The 13,841-nt window shown below is 40.4% G+C and overlaps 1 protein-coding gene across 3 annotated transcripts in view; it reads left to right on the forward strand.

Moving 5' to 3' along the window:
• The window catches only part of ARHGAP10 (Rho GTPase activating protein 10), a 333,388-nt gene that overhangs the window by 191,844 nt on the left and 127,703 nt on the right, over nucleotides 1-13,841 (forward strand). For all 3 annotated transcript variants that reach the window (XM_015139311.3, XM_078002317.1, XM_078002316.1), the window contains one exon: nucleotides 12,120-12,194. In XM_015139311.3, coding sequence (XP_014994797.2) covers nucleotides 12,120-12,194 — 75 coding nt within the window. The remainder of the gene's footprint in view (nucleotides 1-12,119; nucleotides 12,195-13,841) is intronic.

The raw sequence follows: 13,841 nt of genomic DNA on the forward strand, positions 1-13,841 counted from the left end.
GTTTGGAGCCTAGTCTCCTGGCTCTAAGTCAGAATTATCCTATGGCAGCAGAAACGGTGAGAGGAAGAGTTGGTGGACAATGCAACTTAGTGGTGATGGGGGAGCTTGATCCTACGGGAATGCCCAGAGGCTGTGAGAGACTCCTTTTGCCAAGGTTCATGCTGTGAGGAAAAACTGAAGAGCACATTGAGTGAGTCACAGCCAGTGCCTCTGTTAGATACTGGGATAGGGAGACCTCTGGGAGAGTGTGGGGCCCCAAGGGTTACTACTGAAATTGGAAACTCCCTGTTACTCTGTCACTTTCCTCTAGGCCCCGTCTAGGCACTTTGCCAGTGGCTTGGGTAGAAGGAATAGCAACAAGTCTAGGGGGTCTGGTCTGAAGCTAAAATGCTTTCTCTTGTGTTGCCTAGAAGCTGAAAACGAGGCCAGCCACCTGTAGTATACAGTCCATTTTGACCCTAATACAGAGGCTGCAGCTAATAAACTATCTACCTTTTGTATTTGAGACTTGGATTCCAGAGGATGAGACTTAGTGTCAAGCCTTAGATGTATCTTTAGAGGCCTAAAATTGTCAGTACTTCCAAAAATATGGGGTTAGACCCAGAAGTGGGTATTTGCTTTGCACTCTTAAAAATATTTCTAACTTTTCTCCTGGGATGGGACAATAGTGAGTGGATGTGACAGATAACCCCAGTGGGCACAGCCACCCTCACGTGCCCAGCTGTCTCGTTTCTGTGTTTAGTCTCTGGTTTGTTTGGAAGTGGGAAGACTGTGGGAATGAGATCCTAAGACCTTTCCTAAAAGTGCCTGCTGATGGGGAGGCTAATCATCACAATACAGAAATGTGTTTACACAAAGAGTAGGTGAAGGCGAACGTGAAAGCGAAAGCAAGACTTATAGGAAGGAGAAAAACAGATTAGTTGCTGGCAGGCAATAACTGTCTGTAATGTTTCTGTATCTGCTGTTCAAATAATTATCATCCAGGAGAAGAACTTACAAATGTTATTGGTGAGCAGGAATTGTATATTTTCCATGAGTCATTCTCGTTAAATAAATTTTGACTCTCGTCCCAGGGTGTGCTTTATTTTATGAAAATGGGCTTATAGATTAAAGGCCTTGGTTAGGGCATTTATATGTATCGTGCCTAGCTATTTTGGAATTAATTTTGAGTGTTATTTTACAACTAAAGCATTTAATGATTGCTTGGTATGTGGGAAGCTCATGCACTTGCTGTGTAAACATTATCTCCTTTAATGTTCACAGCAATCCAGTTCCCATCATTAACCCCATTTTCAGATGAAGAAGCTGAGCACAGAGAGGTTGAATAACTTGCTAGGTCACATAGCTAGAAGGTGGCAGAGTTGAAAGTTTTCCAAATGTCAGTAACCTTAACTTGTAATAGTTTATGTCTTGTAACCTTAACACATTTGTATTTCCAAGATACATTTGTTTTTTATTTAAATGGAGGTACCAAGGTCCAGAAAGTTTAAAATGTTAATCAATATTATGTTGAATCTCATTTTTGTGCAGCCATACTTTATCTTCTACCTCAGTGCTTAGGAATTATCCCTTATCCTGCTGCTTGGCAGTATTTAATGCACTTGTAAGTGTTACAAATAATGCATTCTTCTCCCAAAGCTTTAGAATTATGTAAATACCGTATCTTAAATTTATGACGGTGAATATGTCCCTTTGATGGAGTAGAGAGAATCATTCTTCTGTCTGCTTATATTTAAAACCTTTTTAATATAAATACACATCTTTGACAGAATGTTATAATGTTACGAATTGCTGAGTATCTTGGAAGAGTATCTTTGTGTGTGAACCTGTTTATTTTTACGTAACCCAGTGCAGCAGATAGCCTAGAAAGTGTTCAGTGTACTTACACAGACATTTAAACATTAGTGCTTACTGAGGACTAGTTATATGTAAAGGACTCATCATCACATTTTTGTAATCCACCTATGATCTGAAACAATACTCATGGGTCTTTTCATTACTTTTCTTAATATTACCTTAATACATCATTCTTGGCCAGATCGCTAGGTATTTCCTCACAAGATTTTCTAATTATTTCATGAAGAGTGCGTTTTTCCTTCATTTTCAAGAATATTTCAAGATTAGCTAATATTAGTAATTATGAAAATATATACATATAAGGCATCTAAAATAATGATTAATATTTTTATGTGCATAAAAGCATATGTTTATTATATAACCCATAGGTAAATCTGTCTTTGCAGTGCTAGAGGGATATGCAAACCTATATTTGTATTTGTGCATGTGTGTATATATATATGCACATGTGCCTCATTAATAATGAAATGTTCGACTTCTGATGTAAATCCTGTGAATGCCAGTATGAACATTAATGACCTTTTACCCCTGTTGTCAACACACGCGAGTGCAAATAAATGATTCAGTCACTCCACAAATATTGATGAACTATCTCATTCCATGCCAAGCAATCTGCTGGTTACTAGATGAGAGCTGAATGTTAGTTTACAGAACCATGGAATTTGATAATGTATTTCTGTAGAGTCATACAGCTGCAAAATCCTTTTTAATCATTTCATGTCTGTTACCATCAAAAGTGTTTATCTTTCACTTTGAGCCCTTCTCCTTTGTTGTTACATCTTTTTCTGTCTTGTATTTTATTTCTGTATTTCCTTTACTGATTAATCATCGATATATTAATTGTTCATTTATTTTTCAATTCATTTGTTAAATTTATACCATAGGCTAAGGACAAGTTGAGATATTAAGAATATAGAGCTATCAGGTATAAAAACTGCCCCTGAAGCTGAAAAGATAAGAACTTCTTGGCCTATTTAGTTGCAGGTTACTCTCTTAAACCTAATTGTCTCTTTAATTTTACCCTGTGTCTTCACTTGATTGCAACTCACTGCCTAAAATATAAGTACTCAACAATTCCTGTGAAATTAACAGGAAATTAAATGTTATGTAATTTCTAGCCTTTCTTCTCATTTATTTCCAATTTTTCCTCCCTTTCATTTTGTATTCTTCTCCCTGTTTACCATTTCTATTTTTAAAAATTACCTGTCTTTTCTCTTCTGCTTCCTTTATTCTAATGCTACTTTGTTTTCAGATTCATCACATTTATTTGCCAGTTGTAGTTTACTTGCATTTATCAGCCCTCTTAAGTTTTATTTTCCTTTTGCATATGATTTTGTAACTATCCCAGAACATCTTATTTTTTGTCTTGCTTCTGCAGCCCACCTACAGGGACCAGTGGATTCCCACTAGTGCTCAGTAGTTCCATGCAGGTGTTTTCTGGAGCTGAGTGGTCTCTGGCTCTGGTAACACCATTTGGGTTTGAGAGGGAAACAGCTGAGCGGAGATGATGATGAAACTTGACTGCTTCCCACTTTTTGACCCTCTCCTCAAGGAAGATGTGGGTGATGTGAGTAGCGCTGTATGACAGTGTCGTGGGAGATTGCAGGAGACAGATGGTAGGAAGTAAGACACATTTGATTTTACCTTATCCATTTTGCCCAGAGACAGCTGTCATCAGCTGCTCATCACTATAGTGGAGATTAGCTTACCTTTTGTTTGCTAACTATCAGAACCAATCTCAATCTCATTTATTAAGAGAGAGGAAAAAAAACTTTCAGCTGTAAACACATTCACCAGGTTACAAATTTTTGTTAAAAGTTAGAAAATATAGATATCAGTATCATCACTGAGCATTTATATCCTGAAAAATCACAATAATTTGGATATTTTAACTTTAATTTTTCAGTTCTGAATTGTGATGTCCATTTTGGCCCAAGTCTGTATCTATAGTTCTATATCAATTTCAAGTCAGATCAACCTTAGCTATACCTATTCTGTCCAACTATTCTATACAAAGCACCATAAAAGCTATTAAAAGCAAAAACCAAGGTTGACCTAGTATCTTTCCAGGTAATACCTCTGTATTTGGAGAGAAGGTGGAATACAGGTTCATGATTCTTTATCTGAAAATTCCAAGGCTTGGTGTGTTTTGGAATTTAGAACTTTTAAAATTAAAGATAATAGACCATTCAGGACATAGGCACAGGCAAAGTTTTCGTGATGAAGATGCCAAAAGCAATTGCAACAAAAGCAAAAATTGACAAATGGGATCTTATTAAACTAAAGAGCTTCTGCATGGCAAAAGAAACTATCACCAGAGCAAACAGACAACCTACAGAATGGGAGAAAATTTTTGCAATCTATCCATCTGACAAAGGTGTAATATCCAGAATCTATAAGGAACTTAAAATTACATGAGAAAAACAACCTCACTGAAAAGTGGGCAAAGGACATGGACAGACACTTCTCAAGAGAAGACATACATGTGGCCAACCAACATATGAAAAAAAAGTTCAGCATCACTAATCATTAGAGAAATGCAAGTCAGAACCACAATGAGATACCATCTCAAGCTGGTCAAAATAGCTGTTATTAAAAAGTCAGAGAAACAACAGATACTGGCGAGATTGTGAAGAAAAAGGAACACTTTTACACTGTCGGTGGGAGTGTAAATTAGTTCAGCCATTGTGAAAGACAGTGTGGTGATTCCTTAAAGGCTTAGAGGCAGAAATACCATTTGACCCAGCAATTCCATATACCCAAAGGAATGTAAATTGTTATAAAGACACATGCATGTGTATGTTCATTGCGTTACTTTTCACAATAGCAAAGACATGGAATCAACCCAAATGCCCATCAATGATAGACTGGATAAAGAAAATGCAGTACATGTAATATACCATGGAATACTATGCAGCCATGAAAAGGAATGAGACCGTGTCCTTTGCAGGGACATGGATGGAGCTGGAGCCCGTTATCCTTAGCAAAGTAAAGCAGAAACAGAAAACCACGTGTATCGTGTTTTCACTTACCAGTGGGAGCTACATAATAGCACATGGACCAATGGGGGGGGCAGCATACACTGGGGCCTGTGGGAGGGCGAGGGGGTGGGAGGAAGGAGAGGATCAGGAAGAATAGCTAATGGATGCTGGGCTTAATACCTGAGTGATGGGATGATCTGTGCAGCAGACGACCATGGCACACATTTACCTATGTAACCTGCACATCCTGCGTATATACCCCTGAACTTAAAAGTTGGAAATAAAATATGGAAAAAACAATAAAAAGGTAATATGAGACATATACTGAATAGAATATTACATCTCCAGGTAGGTTTAGTGTGGAAATACTTTTAATATGTGAAATATGAACATTCAGTCTGAGTGAATAAAATACTTAACCTGAATTCAGGTCATGCATTTATACTTTTTCAGCTTCAGAATTTCGTTTTGATTTTTAAAATTATTTCAATCTCTCTGTTAAATTTCCCCAATAAATTTCTGAATCGATTTTCTGTATTTTCTTGAAGTTTGTTAAGAAGGAAGCCCAGTTTCTTTGAATTCTTTGTCTGAGAGATCGCACATCTTCATCACTTTAGGGGTAGTCTCTGTTGCCTTATGTTGCATGTTAGGTGAGGTCATATTTCCCTAAATGTTCTTTAAAAAAATTTTTTTTTAGGGACAAGGTTTTGCTCTGTTGCCCAGGATGGAGCGCAGAGACTATTCAGAGGTGCAGTCATAGCACACTGTGGCCTTGAACTCCTATGCTCAAGCAGTCCTTCTCCCTCAGCCTTCCAAGTAGCTGGGATTACAGGCACTCGCCACTGTGCCAGTCCCTGAATGCTCTCGATGCTTGTAGATGTGTGACAGTGTTTGAGTGTTTGCGCATTGAGGGATTAGCTATTTTCATCTACCCAGTCTGGCTTTGTGCCTGTTCTTCAGAGGGCCTTCCAGGATTCTAAGCTGATTGACTCTTGGGTTTCCTGAGCCTGTGACCACTGAAGCTGTCTCAGCACTAGAGGATGCTCTAAGCCCAGGCTTGCCACGAGTCTCTTCAGGACTCAGAAGCTGATGTGGCTTTCTGCCCCAGATGGACCTGGGGAAGACCCAAGAAGTACTGGGACTCTGTGGGAATACTGGCCAAGGACCTGAGTCTGGAAGACTGTTCCACTGGTACAGATGGGTGTGTGTCCCAGCAGGTCTCTGCATGGGTGGGATGAATTTCTGACTGTAGCAGTATGGGCTGGAGTTGAGATGAAGCCTTCTTGGGATCTGCTGTGGGGCAGAGGCTGGAGAGCCAGGCGCTTTGGGTGTATGTCTCCTAGTAGGTCTCAACACAAGATTGTTCCCTGATTGCAGTGGGAGGGGCGGGAGCTGAGCCTGGGCCCCCATGGGATCTGTTGTGGGGCAGAGGTTGGCAAACCCATCTGGAAGGCTCAGGCTCCCAGGCTGCGAGACATGGATGAGTCTCCCTCTGGGTCCCTGTGCGAGCAGCTCTGAGCTGGGACCTTGGCTGAGGGGCCCTGGAGTGAAGCCACAGGGCAAATCTCAAGTTTACTGCTGAGACCACTGTTAGTATGCAGACAAACCTTTCTGCCAAAGCACCAGTGTACAAGATTCCTTTTGGAGCCCTTGGCAGATAGTTTCAGCTGCGGGCTCAAGGCCAAACAGGGCTGTAGCCAGGTCCCATGGAGGACTGGACCACTGTCATGCTTGAACCTAGGAGCAAGCTTGTGGCACATCAGCCACCTGGATGTTGGTCTGCACTCTCAAAGCGACCCTCCCAGGTCTTGGGCTCCACCAAGGTTTCACAAACTTTCACCTGAATCCTGAGATGCCGTCAGAATTTGATGATGGATGGATGCGGAATTCTTACTGTCATATGGGGATATGAGCAGGTTACTTTCTATGCCACCATCTTGGTGATGCCACTCCTCTATCCGTGAACACTTTTGATTTTCAAAATTGTGACTTAAGATTGTGGACTTGTTTTAAGATGTACCCTGGTGGGTGCAGTGGCTCTTGCCTGTAATCCCAGCACTTTGGGATGCCCTGAGGCAGTAGGACCACTTGAGCCAGGAGTTTGAGAGCAGCCCCAGACAACATAGTGAGACCCCCCGCCTCTACAAAAAAATAAAAAATTCAGCCAAGTGTGGTAGCATGTATTTGTAGTCCCAGCTAGTCTAGGGGCTGACATGGGAGGATTGCTTGATCCAAGGAGGTCAAGGCTGCAGTGAGCTGTTATCACACCACTGCATTCCACCCTGGGTGACAGAACAAGACCCTGTCTTAAAAATAAAAATACTTAAATCAAGTGTTAAAAGGAATTAACTATGAGTTATATTTAGAAGAAGGGAATGTCACTGTGGGCTGGTGTCAAAAAGGGGATTTTTATCCGATTTTGAAGGTTTAGATGGGAATTTTACTGACTGTCGAATCTTGGGCAACCAGAATAGCACCTGGCACATATCTGATGAATAAATATATGACAGTTGAATAAATCTGTGAAGAGAAGGGGAAGAGCATTCCTACTGGGGAGACTTCAGCCTGAATGTAGCCGCAGAGGATGCAGTGAACTTGGTTATTTGTGGGTGATGGTCAAGCCGTCTGTTGTGATTAAGTTGAATACACTGCAGTCCCTGTAGGAAGATGAGGTGAGGCCCGGCATGGACGTGTGCGTGTGTGTGCCTTACATACTTGTTAAGGCTAGAGGTTGTGGGCTGGATCTGAAGGCTTGCTCTTAAATGGGGATCCAGGGGATATTAGATAATAATAGTGGTTTGAAAATAAGAAGATAGAAGACAGTGTTCAGAATGGATTATAGTTGTGTGTTTCTTTTTAGGGATTCCATAATAAATGTGTGTGCATGAAATTCAGGACTGTGTTGAAGAGGCAGAAATTAGTCTGAAGTTTGAAGAAAGAGTGGACATTGACTTGTTGCATTTGGAAAGTGACAGGGAAGAAGTTAAAGATCTCAAATTTCTAATACTTGTTGATCAGAAATAGTGATCCCTTTGGTTGACAGGGAAATTTGGAAAAGAAGCTGGAAAGGACATGATAAACTCACTGCTATGCCTTGGCATATTGGTTGGTTTATATCCTTAAAATGTATATGATGCCTTTTATATGAACATATATGTGTTCATAGATAAAAAGAATGTTCCAGCTCTCATTTAGTTCAGAGCCTTTGAGAACAGTGTAGCAAGAAATAGAAAATCCAACAAGACTGGAGTGTATGTATTTTACGTGCTATTTCCAAGCTGCTTTTGTGCAAGGTTTATTTAAATTTCATTTAAAAATGTAAAAACTGTGTTGAGTAGCTTTAATTCCCCCTTGCACCTCTCAGTATGCATTAGCAATTAACTCTACTTCTCTCAGGTTGATGAATTTGAACTTGATCAATTATTTGATAGTAATTACCGGCACAGAGTGATTATTATTGCCGAAGTGGCGTTCTTATTTCATCTTTCCATATAATTCAGGCCCTTTTCACAGAGGCATGTTTGTTTGAATGCAGAGTATGATTTGCTCTTTTGGCTTCTACCACCGAGGTCAAACATTTTTAGGTTTCTTATCTAGAGTAGTACCGAAACCCTCTGGTATTTTAAACCATCTGGACATGTCCTTCTGGCTTCCAAAAAGAAGGGAGGAATGAGGCTCAATCTTTTTTCCTGTATCAGGCTCAAAAGGTCTCTGATTTTTGTGTTTCTTGGCAACTTCCGTTTCTTTTTCCCAACTCCTGGCAGGGCTTTGCGGCCTCCTTATCCTCCCTTGTAGTCACTGAGCGCTCCCCTTCAGGAAGGTGTGCCTCTGCTGCTGTGACTCCTTAGAGTTCTGAGTAGACTTAGACTAAGGGCTAGCCTTTGCTCTTCTGGTTCTTTAAGCTCTAATGAGATAGAGAGTAATTATTAGTCTGCTTGGGCTGCCATAATAAAGTATCACAGACTGGGTGACTTAAACCAGGGGTCCCCAATCCCCAGACTGTGGCCTGTTAGGAACCAGGCCCCACAGCAGGAGGTGAGCAGTGGGCGAGCCTTATGGCCTGAGCTCCGCCTCCTGTCAGATCAGTGGGACATTAGATTGTTATAGGAGTGCAAACCCTGTTGTGAACTGCACATGTGGCGATCTAGATTGTGTGCTCCTATGAGAATCTAATAATAAATGTAATGCACTTGAATCATTCTGAAACCATCCCCCACCCCTGTCAGTGGAAAAATTGTCTTCCACGAAACCGGGCCCTGGTGCCTAAAAGATTGGGGATGGGGGTTGCTGATAAACAATAGAAATCAATTTTCTCACAATTCTAGGGGCTACAAGTCCAATATGAAGCTATCAGCAGGGTTGATTTCTTCTGAGGCCTCTCTCTGGCATGGGAGTGGCTGTCTTGTCCCTGTGTCTTCCCATGGTCCCCCTCTGTACATGTCTGTGTCCTCATCTCTTCTTACAAGGCCTCCAATCATGGTGGATTTGTGCCCACCCTGGTGACCTCATTTTAACTTAATTACCTTTTTTTTCAAGACCTATTTCTAAATACAGTCACATTTGGAAGTACTGAGGATTAAGATGTCAATAGATGAATTTGGGGGGATATAATTAAGCCTTTAACAGAAGGAAAAATAGGACATTTGCAAAACTTAAAAAATAAAGAATAAAAAGCAAAGAGAATTTATATTCCTTTGGGTATATACCCAGTAATATGAATCACCCTATTATACACACACACGCACATGTATGTTTATTGCAGCCCTACTCACAATAGCAAAGATATGGAATCAGCCTAAATGCCCATCAGTGATGGACTGGATAAAGAAAATGTGGGGTCAGGCGTATTGGCTCTTGCCTGTAATCCCAGCACTTTGAGAGGCTGAGGCAGGCGGATGACCTGAGGTCAGGAGTTTGAGACCAGCCTGACCAAAATGGTGAAACCCTGTCTCTACTAAAAATACAAAATTAGCTGGGCATGGTGGCCCATGCCTGTAATCCTCGCTACTTGGGAGGCTGCAGGAGAATCACTTGAACCTGGGAGGCGGAGGTTGTAGTGAGCCAAGATTACTCCATTGTACTCTCGCCTGGGCAACAAGAGTGAAACTCCATCTCCAAAAGAAACAAAGTGTGGTACATAAGGTACCACAGACTACTATGCAGCCCTAAAAAGGAACGAGGTTCATGTCCTTTGCCGGGACATGGATGGAACTGGAGGCCATTATCCTTAGCAAAGTAATGCAGGAATAGAAAACCAAACCCTGCATGTTCTCACTTATAAGTGGGAGCTAAATGATGAGAACTCATGGACACATAGAGGAGAACAACACACACTGGGGCCTATGAGAGGGTGGAGGATCGAAAGAGGGAGGGGATCAAGAATAATAATTAGTGAGTACTAGGCTTAGTACCTGGGTGATGAAATAGTCTGTACAACAAATGCCATGATACCATGATACAGGGTTATTATCTATGTAACAAAGCTGTACATGTACCCCTGAACTTAAAAGTTAAAAAAAAATAGTATATGTAACTATAATTTTTAAAAAAACAAAGAGAAAAAGAAGGGACAAAACTTGGCAAGAAAGAATGAATGCTTTTGTGTGTGCGCTGTGAGTTACCATCTATAGGACATGTGTTAGTATTGTCTCATTTCTCTCCCAGCATAACATAGGGTATAGGATGCAGTCCTTGATCTCAGATACAGCACAGAGACTCCAAGAGGTTTCCTGTCTTCCTCATGGTGACTGAACTGACTTGAATCCAATTCTTTTTTTTTTTTTTTTTTTTTTTTGAGGCGGAGTCTTGCTCTGTCACCCAGGCTGGAGTGCAGTGGCCGGATCTCAGTTCACTGCAAGCTCCGCCTCCCGGGTTTACGCCATTCTCCTGCCTCAGCCTCCCCAGTAGCTGGGACTACAGGCGCCCGCCACCGCGCCTGGCTAGTTTTTTGTATTTTTAGTAGAGACGGGGTTTCACCGTGTTAGCCAGGATGGTCTCGATCTCCTGACCTCGTGATCCGCCCGCCTCGGCCTCCCAAAGTGCTGGGATTACAGGCTTGAGCCACCGCGCCCGGCCGAATCCAATTCTTTAGACTGACTAGTATTCTTTTCATCGCTCTGAGCAGGGAGGTGAAAAGAAAGTAAACCCTCGTGGGCAAATTCCATGGCCTTTTGTTGTGTTATTTTGTTTTGGAAACTTTGGGGATTAGAGGCATCATCTGCCTGTCAGCCAGTTGTGTTCTTGTTAGCTTTAACATTCACAATGGAGAAAAATAAACACACAGCCAGAAAGCTGCAACTCGTTTGAGAAGTAAATATAAGTCACAGTTTTTGGAAGTCATTACTATGAAAATTTTCAAGCGTAAAAAAGTAGAGAGGTTGGTATAATGAACTCCCATATTCTCATCCAGATTCAATAATTATCAGGATTTTGCCACAGTTGTTTCATCTATCCCTTTTTCCTTCTTAAAGTAAATGTAAGGTTACTTTCACCCCTTTCAGGATGCAACTTTAAAGAAATGGAGATTTTCTTACATATCCTTGGTGCCACTCAGAGTTTCCTAATTGCATCAAAAATGTCTTTTCATCATTGATTTGTTCAGATCAGAATCCAAATGATAAGGATATTTGTTGAGCATACCAAATTATGTTTGACAGTACCTTTTATATGTCTCTTGTTCTCAGGGACAATTTGTTTTCAGATCTCTGTAGAGAGAGAGGATGCATTGATTTGGTTCATTTTGCAGTATACTTTGTGGTGATATTGATTTGAAGTTTCAGAGCTCCTCACTGGACAGGGCCTGTAACAACTTTAAAAAAATTACAGTTTTGCTTTAGTTTCGAATGAATTTCCATGGTTTTCAAGAATCGTCCAAACAATGATTTCTTTCTGTGTACTAATCATCGCCATATTTTTAAAAGGCTAAAATGTTTGAATATGTAAACAAGTAAATACAATAAACATAAAAGTTTTAGTGCATCTTTAAAAATTGGATTGGTATTCATTTCAATGTATCCATGATACTTAACTAACTTACTAACGTTGAGACATTTCATTATTGTCCACATGGAACATTGTTTGCTGAGATTATTTTTTAACCACAACTTACAGATGAAAAGCTAGTAAAACGAGTTGTTAAATACTTGCTTTTTTCAAAGGTTATTTTTATAGTTAACAGGAATGCTGCTAATGTTAGTTAGCAAAGATTGTGAATACAACTGTTTGATGGCTTTTAAAATATAGTAGTCTTCTGTTTTGCTAATAGTTTGTTTCTTCCCATAGGTATAAATGACCAAGGATTGTACAGAGTTGTAGGGGTGAGTTCAAAGGTCCAGAGACTTCTCAGTATGTTGATGGGTATGCCTCTTTTCTAATCATTTTTCCATGTGTTATTTGTATGTGTTCATTGATTTCACAGCTTAATATTTCATAGTAATGTAGAGAATACTTGTGATTCCTTTCCTCTACTTCCTACAGGAGTTTTCTGCTGAGCAGAGACAATTGAACCACAGAAGTAGATTAGTATTTGCATCAGTATAGATTGATAGATTGTCTGTTACCTCTTACTAAGAAATGAAAGAAAAAAGAATGCACCCCCTGGTTGACTGTCTTCCTGTGCTTGCTTCTCACGGGGAAGTGGCAGTCAGGCCTCTGCGCTTTGCGTGGTTTCCAAATAGCCTGTCCACAATTGTGACAGTACATTTGGTTGGACAAGACCACTGGGACTAGCTCATTTTTATGGAGCTTCCAAAACTGTCGTTTGACAGCAAGGGTCTGATTCTCAGGGATTCATTGGTATTCACAGTGGCTTGTTTGTAGTTCACACCAGGCTCTCCTCCAGAACCATGCATGCTCCATCTGTGCTGATAACACAGTGTTCTTTGGCGTCGCAGACTAGAGGAAGCCAGAGAGTGAATTCATTTCATTACCCCAGACGTTATGTGAATGACAAAGCGCTTTTACATTACACACTGCTGTCAGTTCATTGCCACCTGTAAGACACTCCATTTCTCCCCCACCCCAAAACAGGCTGCCTCTTGAAGAGTGATGATAACTCATCAGGCTAGAGGGCCTGTGTATTAAACCAATCTGTCATTATGATCTTGCTACGTATTAATTTATTTGATATCTTACTTCCATTAATCAATATTAACAATGCCCTCAGGTGTGCTATGAATACATTCCAACCTGTCTGCATCTTAAAGCATTATAGCAAAGACTCATTTTTAGGAAGCATGACCCAAGTTGAATAAAATCAACTGCCATGCTACAGATAGGATTGCTTGTTTGGCTATATTTGAATTAAGGATTTAATAAGCAACAATCTTTTGTAAGCTATTAACCACAGGAAAAATTGCCCATCATCAGTTGGAGAGCCTTATTAGAATACATTCGCTTCCATAAGCTGTTTTCATTTTCTGCCTCTCTGGTTTAACTTCGGTGTGCAATTTTGGCAGTCAGATTTTCCTTTTTACCATTAGTGGTCTCCAAATTAAATAGACTCAGGTTGCCAGTGGTTCAGTAGCAGCTGGAAGAATTTAATGGGACTACAGCATCTGCTTTTACTTAATTTTAAAATTAGAAACACTTCTTTCATTTCCAAGATGGTGTTATGATGATTAGAACTGGAGGAGTATGTTGATATCAGAATGGGAAATGCGGACTGAAAGGCACATTTTGGTGGTAAATTGATCCTAAGGACCTGGCATTATTTTTATTATCATCTTGTTCCTGTTCAAGGAAAGTTTGAACAAGGGTTTTTCTGTGGTCACCTTGAAGTGTTAAGCTGTCTAAAAATTTGTTGGTCATCTCATAAAATTCTACGTGTACAGCATTGCTCAACTCAGCGTGGTAGTTTGCTCTGCTCATGGGAAATTTCCCAAGCCAGTCCTTAACTTACAAGGTGTTTTTAAATATCTAAACCCTCAAAAAATTAATGACCTGGAAAACTGTTTCTACTTTTCATGAGCCTCAGAGTAGAGAAGCCCAGGACATAAGTGTGAC

The sequence above is a fragment of the Macaca mulatta genome, chromosome 5 (assembly GCF_049350105.2).
Source record: "Macaca mulatta isolate MMU2019108-1 chromosome 5, T2T-MMU8v2.0, whole genome shotgun sequence".
Classification (NCBI taxonomy): domain Eukaryota; kingdom Metazoa; phylum Chordata; class Mammalia; order Primates; family Cercopithecidae; genus Macaca; species Macaca mulatta.